This window comes from Benincasa hispida, chromosome 10 (genome assembly GCF_027475165.1).
Source record: "Benincasa hispida cultivar pf3 chromosome 10, pf3_genome.v1.1, whole genome shotgun sequence".
NCBI lineage: Eukaryota > Viridiplantae > Streptophyta > Magnoliopsida > Cucurbitales > Cucurbitaceae > Benincasa > Benincasa hispida.
The window spans coordinates 1,254,421-1,272,827 of NC_143487.1; the positions used below are offsets into that span (position 1 = coordinate 1,254,421).

An 18,407-nucleotide genomic window follows, 5' to 3' on the forward strand; every position below is an offset into this window, starting at 1 on the left:
TTTTCTGTCTTTTCTTTAAGCTTCTAGCACGTGGTTTTTGAATCGACGCTATCAAGATCTTAAGATCTTCTTTAAGGATCTTAAGGTTACAATTTTTCTTTTAGGTTATTTGTCTGAAGACACTATTCTAAAACTAATTGGAACAAACACTGAGAATCTTGAACATGATATGCAAAAGTTTGACAAGGGACCACAGTTTTATTGCATATTTGGAAATGATGCTGTTGATAGTGTCTTTATCTGGCACTTGAAGCTTGTTATGTTATGCAGATGAAAGCTCTACAACTTTCTTGCCTGCAATCAAATCAAGTAAACCATTTCACTGGCTTCAACGTGGTGCTTATGGTCAGTGGATGATTCGTGAATCCAAATTTTAGTGGACGCCAAAGAAAGATGAAATAATTATCTGGTTTCAAACCTTTTTAACTTCCTGCTACCTTAAAATAAGAGCTAATATTTTTAGAGAAATTTAATGGCAAAACTTCATTGTACTCACCAGTTACTATTAGTGACAAGTTGTGAGTTGTAAGCCAAATTGTTTGGATTCTTCAGACTATTTGCTCAAAAGTCAGTTTGAAAATCAGAACAAACTTGGGAAACTTTTTGTTATATAAAGCTCTTTGTTTGAGAAAACCATGTCCAAGCATTACCAAAGCAAACACCCTACCATGAGTTTTCCTATGTTTTCATCCCCATGGCTCCCTTTTATACTTTTCATCCTTTCAACCTGTGTTACTGCCACACAGGATAGACTCCCAAGGCTGAGTCCAATTGGCAGAACTTTTCTGCATAATGCTGAAGCTATATCTTCACCTATTTCAGATGATTTCAAGACATTTTATTATAATCAAACCTTGGATCACTTCAACTATAGGCCTGAAAGCTACACATGCTTCCCTCATAGATACATAATCAATTTTAAGTATTGGGGTGGTGCAAATTCTAGTGCTCTGATTCTTGCCTACTTGGGCGCTGAAGGTCCACTAGAAGGCGATTTAAACGCTATAGGGTTCATGACTGATTATGCTGCTCAATTTGATGCCCTTCTTGTTTATATCGAGGTAAGGACTGATAGACGGTATGCTTTAGAATTTATACATAATTTTCCTATGATCTAAGACATATTGTTTTCTCGTTAGCACCGATATTATGGGAAATCAATACCTTTTGGATCAAGGCAAGAGGCACTTAAGAATGCAAGCACTCTAGGCTATTTCAACTCAGCTCAAGCAATAGCAGATTATGCAACTGTTCTTATACATATAAAAAAGAAGTTTCATGCTAAATATTCTCCTGTAGTTGTCCTTGGTGGATCATATGGAGGAAGTAAGTAACTTCTCATTCAAAATCTTCAAACTCTATTGCACCCTTTATGTATATAACAGAACATATATTATTACGTATACAGTGTTGGCTGCATGGTTCCGCCTAAAATATCCTCATGTGGCACTCGGAGCTCTTGCATCTTCAGCTCCAATTCTTTACTTTGAAAATATCACGCCACATAATGGATACTATTCCACTGCCACCAAGGATTTTAGAGTAAGATCCTAGAATCTTGCATCATCTATTTCATCTTTTAATATTTTGAAAAACAAAAATGTGAATGAGTTCGCAGGAAGTTAGTGAGACTTGCTATGAAACTATTCGGGATTCGTGGTCCAAAATTGAAACAATTGCTTCTAAGCCTAATGGCCTTTCCATTCTTAGCAAAGAGTTCAAAACATGCAGGTATTAGAATGGTTTCCCATATCCAAATCTAATGAAGTTAAAGAAAGTTCTACTTTTCATATAATTTCTTTTGTTCTTTCTTTCCTTGTTATAGTCCTCTGAATAGTTCCTCTCAGCTGGAAGACTATTTGTGGTCTATGTATGCTGGTGCAGCCCAATACAACCACCCACCAAGATATCCAGTCACTAGAATTTGTGGTGGCATTGATGGATCTCCTTCTGGAAGTGGAACTATAAGCAAAATAGCTGCAGGTGTATTTGCTTATAAAGGAAATCTATCCTGCTACAATCTTGAGCCGAGAAACGATACTGAAACCGACGTAGGATGGAGATGGCAGGTAAATCTGTTAATCACTAATTGACCCAAAAGCTTAAACAGATAGGTGAAGGCAAATTTAATATTATATTATCTCACTCCTCCTCACTTGTGCGCTTGAAATGTGTAGAGGACCCAATAAGTGAAATCAATTTTAATTCGAGAGAAAATAACATTGTAAGGATTTGAACAGAACACCCCCTGGACCATCTGGTCTGATACCATCTTAAAAGACTAATTGACTCAAAAGCTTAAACGGATGGGTGAAAGCAAATTCAATATTATATCATCTAACAAAATCTTTTCTTCAAGACATTGATACATGAGTAACAAACCGAGAAATGCTATCCAATTCACATATTTTTTATATACTGCAGTAAATTGATCACTTCAATTGAGAAAGCTGTTATTAGTGCATGAAAGGAAAATAAAGGAAGCTCTGTAGTGCAGATTTAGCATAGTGGAAAACATGTAAAATTTTGTATCGGACCTCCTTTGCAACAGACAACAGAGATTGACTTGTCTTATCAGGGGAGATGTAAAATAGGCTTCATTAACCATCATATCTTCTCTTTTTTATTCCAAAATAATAATAACAAAGTCTTATTCTAATAGTATTTTTCACTTTTGATTTCTACATCTATCAATGCTGGTGAAATTATTAGAAATATAATCCTTAAAATTTGTTGAATCAAAACATGTCGGTCGAGTTTCGAACTTAATACTGAAGATTATGATTGTTTCTACACTGAAAGAAGCTTCTGTGTACTCCAGAGATGCAGTGAGATGGTGATGCCAATAAGCACAGGCAATGATACTATGTTTCCTCCATACACTTTTGACCTTGGAAGCTTCGTAGATGACTGTTATCAATTATACGGCATTTCTCCGAGGCCTCACTGGGTCACCACCTATTATGGAGGCAATGTATGCACTTCGACCATCTCTCTCTAGTTTTTTTACTGATAATTTAGGCCCTATTGAATAACCAATTTATCTTTTGTTTTCTGTTTTTGAACATTATACTTGTTTCTCAAAAGTTTTTGGTGAGTTTGTCACACGTTTGAATTTTAAGCCATATTTCAAAAACAAATCAAGTTACTACGACCCCGTTTGGTAACTTTCATTTTTTGTTTTTGGTTTTTGAAAATTAAGCTTATTTTCTCTCCATTTCTTACAATGATTTGCATCTTCCTTAGCGCAATTGTTGAGTTCTTAACCAAATTCCAAAAACAAATACAAGTTTTCAAAGGCTACTTTTTTTAGTTTTAAAATTTTACTTGGTATTTTAAACCATTGGTAAAAAGTAGATAACAAGGGAAGATATTTGGAGGTGGAAGTAGTGTCTATAGGCTTAATTTTTAAAAACAAAAACAAAAAACCAAATGGTTACCAAAGAGGGCCTACATTTTTTTAGTTTTCAAACTTTGACTTGGTTATAGAAAGCATTTTTAAAATGTAGGTAATAAAGAAAGGAAACTATAAGTAGAAGTGTTTATAAGTTCCATTTTATAAAACAGAAAACAAGAAACAAAATGACTATAAAATGCATTAAAGAAAAAATTATTACAAAAGTGGCTTTCATTTCTCCACTCTTTCTTATTTCCATTCAAATTGCAGGACATAAAACTCATCCTTCAGAGATTTGGCAGCAACATCATTTTCTCCAATGGACTCAAAGATCCTTATAGCAGTGGCGGGTAAACAAAATCGAAATCCCCTGTAAGAGTATGTTTGAGAGTGATTTTAAAATAGTTAAAATCACTTTTTCTTCATCTTGGAAATCACTCTCAAACATGCCTCTAATAATTAAAAACCAATTTAGTACTAGATTTTACACTTTTAAGCGTAATTTTCATATGATCAATATTAATTTTGAATGATTAAAGATATGTTTGGGAATGATCTTAAAAAAACATGACAAAAGTGAGAACGCATAAAAAGGAATCAACTTTACTTGGGCTTAATCTCACATCTCCCTCCCTTTCTGTGACTACAGAGTATTGCAAAACTTATCTGACAGTCTTCTTGCAGTTCATACACCCAATGGTAACACACTTCTTCTGTTTTGTTTTCAGCTTCATTTTTTCTTTCCCCTTTGATTCATATTCATTGATTCTCTCTTCTCTTCTAAGATGATTTGTTTTTAATATTTCAGGGTCCCATTGTTTGGACATTTTACGAGCAAACGAAACCGATCCACAATGGCTAGTGAAACAAAGAGAGACAGAGGTTAGCATCATTAAAGGATGGATCAATAAGTACTATGCTGATCTTGAAGAGTCCAAAAAATAGATAAAAAGAACACAAAAGGGTGATGAAGGGGTAGGCTGCTTTTGAAAGATTGTTATTTTTTCTTATCTTCATCATCAAACAAATCCCATAAAAATAAGATGAAAATCCTGAAATGTATGCCATTGAAGATAAATTTATGAGCTTGTATTGTCTTGGCTTCATCAAAGAATGTGAAAAGCCCCTTTCATAGTTGTGAAATATTTTTAATAATTGATCCAGCCTTATTTTCTTCCCTACTTAAAACAACATAAGAAAATGATGGAGTTAAAAGCATCCTTCTACTAACACTTGAAAAAATGAACCACAAGGAAGTCAACGATTCCACTTGTTTAATGGGTGCCTCTACTAAGTGGATGACTCATGAATCCAAACTGGTTAAGTTATCAGTTCAGTATTTGTTAAATTACCGAATGACCCAAAAGTTTAAGCTAATGGATTGTAGTAATTATGTCTAACACTTTGACAATATTTAAATCTCCAGGTTTGTGTCTAATATGTTTAATAACATTACAGAGGTTTGAACATATGTCCTACTCTAATACCATGTTAAATCACCAATTGATCCAAAAGCTTAAGCCGATGAATTATGATAAATTTAATTATATCAACACTTTACAATACTTAAACTTTCAGATTTGTATCTAATATGTCTCGTCGAATAGGTTCTAAACTTTCAAGTTTTTATCTCATAAGTTCTTTAGCTTTGAAAGTATCAAATAAGTCCTTGAACTTGCAATTCTATATCTAATAGCTCTCTTGGGATATTCAATATCTTTTTCGAATTAACTAATCAATTAGACCTAAAATTGAATTTTTTGTTACATGGAATCTTAAGCTTTCCATCATGTGTCCTATAGATCTGCAAATTTGAAAAACTATCAAATAGATGAAGGTTCTATTAAACAATAAGCACAACATTGAAAGGTCAAAAATCTATTAGAGAAAATTCAAAAGACTTTTTTTAAGGTCAATGACGTATAAGACACAAACATGAGAGTTCAAGGACTAAAAGTGTAATTTAACCATCCAAATTTTAATGGATTGGACATCAAAGAGAGATGTAAGTTCCTTATTTGGTTTTTTTTAAAAAAAAAAAAAAAAAGATTATTTGGAATGAAAAATTTAGTAAGTAATATTAGTTGAGGAAATTAGTTGAACTACTCCCACAACAAAAATCTCAATGGATTAACAGTTAACACTCTTTGCCTGATGCTTCTTTTGTTGCTTTCACTTTCAGTAGCAAGTGTTGAGAAGCTGCTTTCTCTTATTTATAGATTATCCTTTTTTTTATTAAGTGTAGTTTGTTTTCCTTCAAACAACTTTGTATTTCTAATAGTATTGGAAATGTTAGAAAAAGAAAAGGTTTTTGAAGATGATCACATCCTCACAAAGTGCTTTCAACAGCATGCAAGAGATCATTATTGCAGTGCTCCACTCAAGAGCAGAAGCTAAAGTTTTTTATTGTGTTTCTTATCTTGTTGTAATTCAACCCACTTCATTCTGTCCTAGAATTGGCTTACACAACAGGCATCTTCTAAGAACCCATAAACCATCATCTCAAAGAATATTGTCAGTCCAAATGTAGCCTATTCTTTATCACTTCAAATCATCAAGATGCCTCTAGCAATGAAAAATGGTTATAATAACTTTTGAAAAAAAGGGGTTTTGGGTTTGAAATTAAACAACTGTATTGGCAGTTCCTATTTCATTCACTTAGTTTATAGGATAATATTGAGCAAAAATATGAAATATATTTTACAACTTTGTCATTCATTAAAAAAAAATACTCCTCTCTTTCAAAAGTACAAATTACCCTTTAATTTTCATAAAATGTTTCAAAACTGTCCTTGGAATAGAAATTTATTAGAATATTAGATGGAAATTAGAATTTGAAACGAATGTGACTGTAACATAGAATGGTACGGCGATGTTGAGTCCCAAATTTTGTTCTAGGTCACCATCAGTCCACCAATTTCCATGTTCTAATTTTGGTTCAACATTTGTACTTGATTTGTTCTCTCAATGTCATTTTGAAACATTTCTGAAAGGACAAGGATAATATTATGAATGACCTTGGAAGAGTAAGAGTAATTTTAAATTGATGGCAAAGTTTAGTTTTCTTTTCTTTTTTTTCTTTTTTTTCTTTTTTTTTTTTCTTTTTTTTTTTTTTTTTTGTAGTTTGGTCTTTATATTATACACATGCTTGTTTGAAAATGAGTATATTTTTTCAAATCATTTTATCTCATTAGTACATGACAACGCAATCAAGTTCCATAGAATGATTTGAATACACTTCATCAAATAATACATTAAAAAATCTTTTATATTCTTCCATAACAACAACGACGACAACTTGATTGTGGAAACAATTCAATAAAATGACCAAATATTAAAAAGTGCATATAGTACAATAACGGTGATGATAGAGAATTGAACCTCCAACTTAGGTCATACCAATTACCGTTAAGTTAAACTCACTTTGACTTTGTTATCATGAAACCAAATGTGTCAAACCAATACGTTTTTCTCACACAACTTTTAAAGTGGTCGGATGTGGATTATTAATTCAAATACGTTTTTGAGCACTTAAAAAGTCATTCAAAGAGGCACTAATTCTTTCCCTGATGTGAAATTAGCACCAAAATGGAAGAATGAAATAGATGAAAAACCCCTTTTGACAAACAAAAGTTTGTGAAGAAAGTGACAGTGGGCACATAATTTCTTAGGAAAATGAAAGGATCAGAGAATTTTGTTACTGATTCTACTAAGTTGAGAACTTGGAAGCCAGAAATATAGCCACAAACTCCCGATTTTTTGGGACCAAAATTTTCTTGTATTCTTTAGGCAATGATAGCTGCATACACCACGCTTCCATGAGGTCAATTTTTTGGCCCAATCTTTTTGCTGCCCCCACAAAATATGGTTCATGATGTTTCACCAAAATCTGTCCATTTACTTTTATTTATCTTCTTTTTCTTTTCCTAAATGCATTTATTTTTTTGTTATTGAGTCATGTTCGCGTTAGTTTATCTATATAAAATTGTGACATATTAGTAATGGTTTTATGGGTAAATACTTATTAGTTAATGGATTTCATCCATTTAAACTGGAGTTAGATGGAGGACAGAGTCAGGGACGTGGAAGCCATTCTCGCCCATGTCCCTTGAGCATCTCTATTGGCAAATACAATTGCATTTTTGGCTATATTTTTTCCTTTTAGTTTCATTTAAAAGTGTAACAAAAATCGAAAAAACGAAAAACCAAACCAATTCAAATTGATTCAACGTTTTGGTTTGGTTTTTTAAGTATAAAATTGAACAGGTTTGTGTTTGGAGAAAAAAAAAAGTATTGATTTAAATCGATTTTTTATTTAAAAAACCAACCAAAATCGAACCAAACGAGGATATATATACCCTATTGGTATCTTTTAATATTTTAATTATTATGGTGCATATATATTTGTTATCTAGAAAAAAAATAATTATGGTGTTTATATTTTTTATTTACAAAATTCCAAAAAATAAAAATATCAAATTTCAATCTATAAAAAAATAAATAATTTAAAATTAACTAAAGAACGAATTTAAAACAAAAGTAGAAATAAAAATAAAAATTTGAAAGAAAAAAATACCAAAAATTGATAACCAAACCGATAATAAATCGAATCAAATAAAAATCAATTTATTGGTTTTGTTTTTTTTTTTATTAGATATTGGTTTAGATCCCTTCTTTGTAAAACCATTATTTTGGTTTGTTCTTAGCTGCCTAAAGCTGACAAAACCACTATCAGCCCTGGTTTCATTTTAGAGTTACCCACCAAGTTTGTAGGAAAATTTCACAAAATGACCCAAAATCCAAAAATTTTTCTACCAATGATCTCTTTCTAAAAACTTTTCTACCACTAACCTTTTCCCTATGCGAAATATCAAAATTACCCTTAATTTTTAAAAAGCTTTCATACCGTCATATTTCTTCTTCCTTCTACGATTTTCTCAGCCCTTCATTCAATGTGTATTCAATATACCACCAACATTCCATCAAAACATTTATTCCCAACTAATATTCTGAAGAAAATGAAACATCTCTCTCATTATTCACTTTCTGTCGTCGAACTCCCCACGAAATTCTATCATTGTTCTCTCGTAGCTTTCATTGTTGGATTGTGTCCACATTTCTTCTTCCTTCAACGGTTTCTTCAGCCCTTCATACAATGTAAGATTTCTTCTCTCAAAGCACTTTCATAATAAGTGTCGTTTAGTAAATTATAAACAATCGTGTAGTAATTTATATACGATCGTTTGGTAAATTATAAATGATCATTTAGTAATATATGCAATGAGTGGTAATTATACATGATCATTTGGTAAATTAGAATGATCGTTTAGTAAATTATGAACGATCGTTTAGTAATTTACTATGTGATCGTTTAGTAAATTATAAACAATCATGTAGTAATTTATACATGATCGCTTAGTAATTTATACACGGTCGCTTAGTATTTTATACACAATCGTTCACTTATCAATGATTTGTTTATCCAATTGTAGATCAATGGCGCTACTTCACATCTTTGTACGATTTTGTGGGGATTGGGATGAGTCCGAAAGAAATTGTGTTAGTGGTCATATGAAAGGTCTGAAAGTCAGAAATGATATAACAGTCAGTGAATTAGTGAGTATGATGCACCAACGACTGAATATCTATTCGGATATGTTTGATATACAAGTGATTTATAGTTGAGTGTGTGCTTGCTGCTTACGTCAAACCAATCTTCCCAGTCAGACAGAGTCAAGAATGGGTTGGAGATTTTGAACCAATTCTACCACCGCAAAAGGTAGTAAGTGTAGGTCAACGTCAAACCGTTAGGATACCTTCAATTAGAGAGGAATCACGACAAATACACAAGTGTATACGATGTGGTCAGACAAGATTTAACAAGAAAACGTGTAGACAAATGTTGATAACACCTGGCACTGGCCCATCTAGACTAAACAATATGTAATTTTCGCTTTCGCTTCAATTTTTCTGTACAACACCAATTATATTATGTACAATACCAATTTTTCTATACAAATTCACACTATACAATATATAATTTTAGCACCAATTATATTCTGTACAACACCAATTGTATTCTAAAAATTTAGCACAAATTTATCTAAACGAAAACTAAATGATCACTTAGTATTATCTAAATGATTGCTTAGTATTATCTAAATGATCGCATAATAAAACATAAGTGATCGCTTAGTATTAGCCAAACGATCACTTTATAAATTACTACACAATCGAGTAATGGATATCTAAACGATAGCGTAAAAATTAGTTAAACGATCGCTTAGTATTAACTAAATGATCGCTTAGTATTATCTAAACGATCGCTTAGTATTAATTAAACGATCGCATAATGGATATCTAAACGATCGCGAAACAGTTAGCTAAACGATCGTTTAATAAAAACTATAGTGGATAGCTAAACGATCACTTAGTATTCTCTGCCCGATCACATAACAAAACCTAAACGATCGTATAACAAAAACTAAACGATCCCGTAACAAAAGTCCAACGATTGCATAATGGATATATAAATGATAGTTAGCTAAACGATCGTTTAATAAAAACTATAGTGGATAGCTAAACGATCGTTTAGTATTCTCTAAACGATCGCTTAATAAAAACTATAGTGGATAGCTAAACGATCACTTAGTAATATCTATCCAATTGCTTAGTATATCTATCTGATCGCTTAGTAATATCTAAATACTCGTTTAAAGTATTCGTAGAGACGCATTCACCATGCGGTCTGAAGACTTTTTAAAAACTGGGGTAATTTTGAAATTTCGCATGGAGAAAAGGTCAGTGATAAAAATGTTTTTAGGAAGAGGTCATTGGTAGAAAAGTTTTTGGGTTTCCGGTCATTTCGTGAAATTTTCCAAGTTTGTACTAGTAGACCAACTTAGAAACTGAAGTTTGATATTTTATTTTTTAAAAAATAAAGATATTAGATAATAGAAAATGGGAGGGGAATAATATAAATTAAAAAGAAGAAAAGAAAAAAAAAACAAAACAAAACAAATTATGCATTTTTTATTTAGGATGATTTGGCTGTAGTTACTTATTTCTGAAAAAAAAAAAATTGTTGCAAAACACTCTATTTATGGTGTATTTATCATTTTATCATAGTCCTTTTTTTTAGCCTTCGATCTCAAAGAGAGTACATATCTGATGTGATGTCAGTTGAGTTATGTTCATTTCGACTATTTTATTATAGTCATATATCACAAATTCACAGAATCATAATTTTTCAATAGTTAAAAACAATAAAAAGAAAAAGAATAAGAGTGATCTAAGGAATAGCAAAATTTAAAGTTTCATTTGTAGAAATAACAAAAGATGTAAATTAGAAAAATGGCAAAATCGTTTTTTAATTACTAATTAGTAATTATAGAAAGATAGAAATACCTCAATTCTAAAAAACATGTTTCCTCCCTAAACCCAAACATTGAAAAATAATAAATAATTACGCTATATTTAAAAATCGTTACCATAAAATCTAAAACTGCAAACCTAAATACACTTATATTGGCTCATCTATACATATTGATCCTAGCTAAGACAACATTCAATGACCTTAATTAGATTAGATGTAAAACACACTACCAACCAAAACCCTCAAAAATCAACTCACCCAAAAAAACCCAAAAAATCAATCTACAACCAAAAAAGGAAAAAGTTTGAGACTTTCATTCTTTCATTCCTAATCCAAAACACATAAGCCTTTTTCGACGTAATATAACCTAGATCAATAATTACTAGTTTAGCCCTCTAACTCCTACCAACATTAAAACTCAACTTCCATGTGAACCCTTTATAAAAACAAGCCAAAATAATATAAAGAAACACAAAAGTACCAATAAGAAATAGGTCACACTTATTCTTTCCATCCAATGTTACTAGTATTATCAATGAAATTGAGATCAGAGACAAATAAGAACAAGTAGAAAATCCAAGACCCCAATCAATAAAATTTCGCTAATTCATATGAAAAACCCCAAATAAAAAGAGACTGAAACAAGCAATAATAATAATAACCTCATTATCTTGAGTAACAAGAGGATAATTCGAAGCACTAAGGTTAATAAATCGATCCCAATCACCACCTTATCGGAGCAAAATCGCCACCGTATACAATGTATTAGTCAATTGCCACTGTAATTGGGCCTTGGTGAGTAACAAGATTAGTGTTAGTGATGATCGTCACATTCCCAAATTTCTTAAAAATGGGATGAATCTGAACATAATTTTATAGATCCAACTGCTCCTCCAACGACGATTCGAGATCTATATGCAAAACATACCCACTAATCATATGGTAAAAAGCTTCAAATGTCCGTTTCACATAGACCTATTATTAAATTAATTTTAAAAGGTATATAATATATCCCTTTTCATAAGTAAAAACAATATTAATATAATATTTTAATAACCATATAAGTATGATTTATATCAAAATGATATATCATTAGATTATTAAATAAAATTTTAAAAAGTATAAATTGTATAAACAATGATATTATAAACAAACAAATGTATGAAGAGTAAAAAAGGTAAGGGAAGAAAACGTGATAACAATATAAATGAAAAGGTTTCGAAAAATAATAGAATAAAACAGAATATGATGATAAAATATAGATTGAAAAAACTGAATACGAAAACAAAAGATTGATGCAAAGAGATACTTGGGAAGAACATAAGGGAGAATCTTTCCTTTAAACGCGAAAAAAATCGAAACATATGAGGTACCATATTTGTTGTAAATCGGATTTGTTAAAATCTAATAATCGAGTATTATAATTACACAGTAAAAATTTATTCCAAAACTCAATGAATACAAATTCGAAATATGAAAAAAGTATGTGTACGTAAATACTAACCGTATTGCTAACTCATAATGTCACATTACAATTACATCATATGTGTAAACGTAGATTAGTTAAGTCTCATAAGTTCATATTACTATTATAGTGTATGTAAAATGTATATTAGTTAATTATCAAAACTTGCCAAAGACAAACTAGGAATATGGATAAAACGAAGCATGTGCGGGGCACATGTTTTTGTCAAAATTCTACTGAATTCAGATTTTACCAAATCTCCAAAACATTAAATCTTGCTATATAGTTAATTTCCCAAAGAATCATTATTGGGCTAGCTAAAGTGTCAGAACTTCTGTACTTGACCCAATATGAATCCATAAATGGGCCAACAGGCCTTGGGTTAGGCCCAGTTAACAGTCCAGGATTACGCATCGTATCAACATCCAGCCGCCGATGGTAACTCAGAAGCAGCACATTCCGGCGGAGTTCAGAGATGACCGTACAGCACTCCGATTAGGGTTCATCAGAGGCTCAACAGAAACCGTAAGGAGAAAACTGATAGAGAAGCCGAATCGATCCGAGATATGTTTGGATTGAAGCGATTAGTACCTCGTGCTTGCTCGATTCGAGCTTCTTTAACAATGCAACTCTCTAGTTGCGAGGAAAAATTCCTTGTTTTTCCTTCGCAGCATTTAGCTCAACTGACTTGCAATCGCTTCCTCGACATTTATCAGGTACCTCGATTGATTTTCTTAGCCTCCATTAGGTTTTGAGAAAATGAAACAAAATTTATTTAACGAACACGTTGGTTCTTGTGGTTGTTCTTGCGACGGAAATTTTTAATTTTATTGGTTGGAAGATGCTCAATTCATAGCCCAGAAATCTGATATGAATTTATTAAAATTATTGATTTAGAACTGATGGAAAACGTACGTCCATGCCAGTCATATGTAGTAGATTCTTCTTAATGAAGTTGTATTCCGGTACAAAGGGGCAATGTCTCAGATTAAGATCCATTTTTTCTGATGTCTGCAGTTTGGAAACAAGGCAGCCATTGAGAAGGAACGCGCTCGGCTGTAAGTTTCAGTTCAATGTTACCGGCAGAATTTTTTGAGACTGATAATTATCAACAAACTTTGTTGATTTAAATTGTGACAGTGCAGATGAAATGAATAGAGGATACTTTGCTGATATTTCAGAGCTAAAGCAACATGGTGGAAAGGTAACATCTTAGTTTTGATGATAAGTCGAGATAATGTTCAACGACAGCGTAATCTATTTTCTTGGATTTTTAATTATAAACGTTGATCTTGAAGATTGCAGCAGCTAACAAGATTCTAATTCCGGCTATGGCTGCTGTAAAATTTCCGGAGTTTGAAGTGAGTTATTCTGATGGTAAAACGTTGAAGCTACCCATTAAAATTGATACTGATGTGGTTGAAGACAATAGTTCGGCATCGGCCTTGCCAATGGCCACATTACTGTGTCTTTCTTTCAGAGCTAACTCCCAGGTATGTTTTGGTTTTATTATATTTGATTGTGTTCGTTAACATGCATACAACATGGAATGATGGAATAGTCTATAATAATCTCTAATATGCTTGTAGACATTGACATTATTATATCATTTATTGGGATTTAAGGTTAATGTCATTTGTCATTCCCAGTTCTTATTCTTATCAGAGAAATTTGAATATTCAGTAAGCTTGAAAATGGACAAAATACAATTGTACGCACTCTGAGTAATCTTTTGGGACAACGTACTTTACTCTAGACTAGTGGCTGCACATTTGAGTGGGTGACTTTAAAGTTATTTGATTTGAGTTAAAGTTTTCTTCATTGCATCGATCGGTGTCAATCTTAGTGGTTGGATGCTAGGTATTCGCTTAATTAATGAAGAACAGGAGAGTTCATTGCCTTCCTACACTTCATTTTTTGAGGAAAAATATTATCTCGCTGTTAAAAAATGATCTTGTTGCTTTTTCTTTGTCTAGTAACATTAGAGTTTCAGAATTTCAAATAAAATGATTATGAGGTAGACTACATGCACTAAAATATGCAAATTTTGATGCTTTCGGGGAATGGTATTAAAGGGCCCGTTTGATAACGATCCCGTTTCCTCTTTCATGTTTTTGTTTCTCATTTTTTAAGGAACGGACTTGTTTATAACCATTTCTGTTTCTTTTCTAAAAATGGAGCCAAATTTGAGAAACTACATAAAAAGTAGTTCCTCCGGAACTCGTTTCTATATTTATTTAACCGTTCTCACAATGTAATTATCTCATACATTTGCTCTAGTGGTTATAGGCACCCAGACGATCTATCTTCTCTCTCCAGTTTTGGGTTTGAATCCCTCCTAATGCAATTTTTTTTTCTTTACCTTTTTGTTTTTTATATTATGTTTTTTTTTTTTTTTTTGGTTTTTTTAAAATATTTCTTTTGTTTCTATTTATTATTTTTCTTAACATTTTTTTTGACTTTTTGGTTTTTATATTGTGTTGCTTTTGGTTTTATTTATCATATTTCTTAAGTTTGCTATATTTGTTTATTAGTTTAATTTTGAATTATAATTTTTCAATATATAGATTTATATATTATTTTAATTTTCAATATATAGATTAATTTTTTGTTTGAATTTTTTAATTTTAAATTTCATAAAATAGTATAATTGTGTTAGATGTGAATCGAAATCATTTAAAACAATCACTCGAGTGAGGGTTTGGCATTGTCGATCAAGTTTGTGCAACATTTAAAGGATAAATACATTGTTTTTATATTTAGTTGTTTATCGAGACTTATTTCAATTAGATTATATGAACTTTTGATAATTTCTTTTTATGTTTAATGTATGACATCTCTTTATATATATATATATTTTACTACCAAAAAAAATGAGAGAGAGAGAATAAAGAAAATAAAGAAAAAACAAAAAAAGAGAAATAAGAAATAGTTATCAAACAAGAAATAGCTTGTAGCAAGTGCACCCCTAGCCCATCCAAGGCCTTCACGATCCTTAGTTCGATTCCTAGTTAAGAAACTTTCATTTTCTTTTATATATCTTTCTTTTCTATATTAATTTTTTTCTTTTATATTTCTTCATTTCTTAATTAATTTTTTAATATTCATATGTGAACTTAATTTTAATTTTTAAACTTTCCAATATCTCGATTTATATATTATTTGATTTTCAAATTTCAAATTTTTATATTTAAATATTGCAATATGCATGTTTATATATTACTTTAAATTTGAATTTGAATTTTTAGTACATATGAAATAGCTAGAATTTTACCATATATAAATTTTATTTACTAAGATATTCATTTAGGTTCACTTTAATATTTTTACAACCACAATATTTACATAATAATATAGTTGAGTTAGATTTGGATCAACATCACTTAAAACAAATGACTTGAATGAGAAATAATATTGCAAACCAAATTTTAGCAACATATGAATGAAAGAAACAATTGTATTATCGTTATTAATTTTACATCGGAACTTATGTGTATTTGATGATGCAAATGTTTTATAATTATTTTTTTTATATTTTAATGCATGTTATATATATATTTCATGATTAAATTACATTTAAACTAAAAAATAAGAGGAAATGTAAGGAAAAAATACAAGAAACGAGAAACAAGAAATGATTATCAAACATGTTTCTATTTCTATTTCTTTTTTTAAACAAGAAACAGAAATAGGTATCAAACATATTCCTGTTTCTAATTCTTAAAAAATAAGAAATAGGAAACAATAAACAAGAAACGAGAAACGGGCACGTTATCAAACGGGCCCAAAAAGTTCCCAATCTTTTTAAAACTACAGTTTGTTCTTTAATATTGAGAACTTATTTAGACAGTGAAATTTTAAACGTTCTCTTACCTGAGCAATTCTCAAAATAGTATTGATTTAAGAAGAATCTTCGAGTATTCTTTAGAAATGTATATATAAATTGTAGGCTATGCAGCAGAACAATCTTTAACAGTGAAAGATTCTTCTTTTAGCCCATTATAAACTGTTCCCTAGGGAGTACGTCAAAACAACACCTTTATTTCCATATTTTACTTCCTTTGAATGAGAAATTAGAACTGGAGGCTTAGACAGGCGGGCTTGCATATGATTGGTTTGATCAAAGAAAAGATGAACTCTGGTGGTGTCATCATCATATCTTCCTTTTACCTTTACAGGCCATGATTGATTCTTGGAGTGCCCCTTTTCTCAATGCCTTCTCTAGTTCAAAGAATGTCCAGTTATATGAGGTAACGTAACTCCGTAATCAATTATATTTGCTCCAATGGTTGCTAATTTTCTTCATTGATTTCCTGAACAATATGAAATGACTATTCTCTGTGGAATTTAGAACTTAAGCCTCCTAATTAGGTTGCAGATACTGTTTTATGTATATAATATACAGATAATAATACGTATATGTGGCTTTACTGATCGTATGTAATATTGGAACTATGTTCCTGTGGCCTTGAGCTGATTAGCCTTTTTAGAAACTGAGTCCATAATGTGATGATTTTGTTGGCCAGCTGAATGCTAATGTTATTGATGCATACATGAATTCCAATCCAACTCTAACTAGAACTTTCATTTGTAAGGTTTCATTTATAGATTCGTGGTTCTTATGCCGAAATCCAATTAAGAAACTGCTTCTTCGGCTAATGAGGAAACCCAGTGGCAATGCACAGAATGATTCGCTTCAAAGGCAGATTGTATACTCATTTGGCGACCATTATTACTTCAGAAAGGAGCTTAAAATACTAAATCTTCTTACTGGGTATGTGTTATTTTCATCTTTTTGTGTTCCCTCGTTTGCCGTCTCAATGAACCAATAAACTAAAAGGCCGTACGATTATTCTTCATAAAAATCTTTACTTAGGTATATATTCCTGCTAGACAAATATGGTAGAATAAGATGGCAAGGCTTTGGATTGGCAACTCAAGAGGAGGTGTCATCTCTTCTTTCATGTGCATCACTTCTTTTGGAAGAGAAATGAGGTATCTGACTATGTATCTTTTCTCAACCCATTTTGCTTTTACCAAACATGGAAAGTTCTCTCAATTTCTTAGAATTCACATTGGCATGGTTGAATAAAATTTTCATCTTTTCAATGTTTTTCAGAAATTATCCTTCTCCATAAAATGATTCGCCTCCAGAAGTTCTGTTCCTTGCCGACGATGCAAGAAAAATTAGCAAATGATAGTATCTATGAATAAAGATATGATTTTCAAATGGTGTGAATCATTAACACCAAGGAAAATTTTTGTGCGAGCTTAATTTCTTGAAAGCAACCATTACGCATCTTAATGTCAAGTTGACAAGTGATTTTTTATTTTGTTTTTGTTTGTAGTTTTTCCCCTCAACCAATGCGGAGTCAGAGGTCGAATCATCGATTTTCGGAATAGTAATCGATGTCTTTTTGGTACAACATTATGTATGCTCATTTTATTTTCGAGGTTTTGTTTGTAATTTCACATCTGGTCTGTGGTTATTATCGAGAACACAAATGTTAATGCTATGGGAAATTATTTAATGCGATGGCCACACTGTTGTTTAATTTCTCCAAATTTCTCTCCTGATCTAGTCGTATAAAAGCACAAAGTTATGTTTGAATGTGATTTCTGAGAGGTCTTGGTATAAAATTAACCAATACTTAGTTGAATTTTGTGTGTACATATATAGGCAGATGAATTAGAAAACAATTACAGACATTAGAGAAAATTTGAAAGTCCAAACTTCTAGATTAAAGTATTTTTTAAACTCACTTCTTAGTAGTTTCTACGACTAAATAACCTTTATTAAATAATGAATCAAATAGAAAGGTGAAAGAAAGAGAAAAAAATATTTTAAAAAGAAGTAATACATTAACATGCAAAAAAAATTATTTAATTATTTTCATAGAATTAAGATTAAAAACTCAATTTTAATTTATATTTTATATTTTATATTATGAAAAAATTATTTCTAAATCGCTAATAAATTTATTTTTAGTAGTAGAAGAATAAATTCTCCCAAAAAAATCCTGAAATAAAAGTAAAATGAAAAAATCTATTTATAATGTGAGTAAAATATATATTTTTTTTATAAAATTAATAATAAGTTTGAGTTGATTCAAATAATTTTGAGTAAATCCATAAAATTTCTATGGTTTGAACTCAACCAACTCATACAA

The 18,407-nt window shown here is 31.0% G+C and overlaps 2 protein-coding genes across 11 annotated transcripts; both read left to right on the plus strand.

Annotated features, from left to right (window-relative positions):
• The first annotated feature begins 232 nt into the window (after window positions 1-232).
• On the plus strand, window positions 233-4,552 carry LOC120088610 (uncharacterized). Of its 2 annotated transcripts, none has more exons than XM_039046024.2 (9): window positions 233-1,061; window positions 1,140-1,326; window positions 1,409-1,542; window positions 1,619-1,731; window positions 1,826-2,069; window positions 2,822-2,974; window positions 3,668-3,747; window positions 4,047-4,096; window positions 4,206-4,552. In XM_039046024.2, the coding sequence occupies exons 1-9, from the start codon at window positions 636-638 to the stop codon at window positions 4,340-4,342; spliced, it is 1,524 nt and encodes a 507-aa protein (XP_038901952.1). In that variant the 5' UTR covers window positions 233-635; the 3' UTR covers window positions 4,343-4,552. The 2 variants fall into 2 exon arrangements, 1 of the variants encoding a protein (XP_038901952.1); XR_005484985.2 differs by having other exon boundaries at window positions 239-1,061; window positions 3,668-3,769; window positions 4,206-4,277.
• Window positions 4,553-12,547: 7,995 nt separating this feature from the next.
• LOC120087664 (ATPase complex subunit) lies at window positions 12,548-17,792 on the plus strand. 9 transcript variants are annotated; one of them, XR_005484639.2, is made up of 9 exons: window positions 12,667-12,953; window positions 13,255-13,295; window positions 13,378-13,441; window positions 13,536-13,730; window positions 16,416-16,487; window positions 16,833-17,011; window positions 17,114-17,232; window positions 17,357-17,469; window positions 17,586-17,792. XR_005484639.2 is itself a non-coding variant. In XM_039044512.2 (8 exons), exons 1-7 carry the CDS (start codon window positions 12,804-12,806, stop codon window positions 17,229-17,231), a joined length of 819 nt encoding a protein of 272 aa, XP_038900440.1. In that variant the 5' UTR covers window positions 12,548-12,803; the 3' UTR covers window position 17,232; window positions 17,586-17,792. The 9 variants fall into 9 exon arrangements, 6 of the variants coding, with proteins under 6 accessions (XP_038900440.1, XP_038900439.1, XP_090162128.1 ...); XM_039044512.2 differs by lacking the exon at window positions 17,357-17,469 and having other exon boundaries at window positions 12,548-12,953; XR_005484641.2 differs by lacking the exon at window positions 17,357-17,469 and having other exon boundaries at window positions 12,628-12,953; window positions 17,131-17,232.
• Window positions 17,793-18,407: the final 615 nt, after the last annotated feature.

What these genes read in the sequence shown, in the direction of transcription:
- LOC120087664 (XM_039044512.2), top strand. Translation starts at nt 12,804, where the DNA reads ATGTTTGGATTGAAGCGATTAGTACCTCGTGCTTGCTCGATTCGAGCT. An exon ending in TAAAGCAACATGGTGGAAAG is followed by an intron (nt 13,442 to 13,535) that starts GTAACATCTTAG and finishes TTGATCTTGAAG; the next exon opens with ATTGCAGCAGCTAACAAGAT. An exon ending in AGAATGTCCAGTTATATGAG is followed by an intron (nt 16,488 to 16,832) that starts GTAACGTAACTC and finishes TTCATTTGTAAG; the next exon opens with GTTTCATTTATAGATTCGTG.
- LOC120088610 (XM_039046024.2), top strand. Translation starts at nt 636, where the DNA reads ATGTCCAAGCATTACCAAAGCAAACACCCTACCATGAGTTTTCCTATG. An exon ending in AAAGAGTTCAAAACATGCAG is followed by an intron (nt 1,732 to 1,825) that starts GTATTAGAATGG and finishes TCCTTGTTATAG; the next exon opens with TCCTCTGAATAGTTCCTCTC. An exon ending in CCACCTATTATGGAGGCAAT is followed by an intron (nt 2,975 to 3,667) that starts GTATGCACTTCG and finishes TTCAAATTGCAG; the next exon opens with GACATAAAACTCATCCTTCA.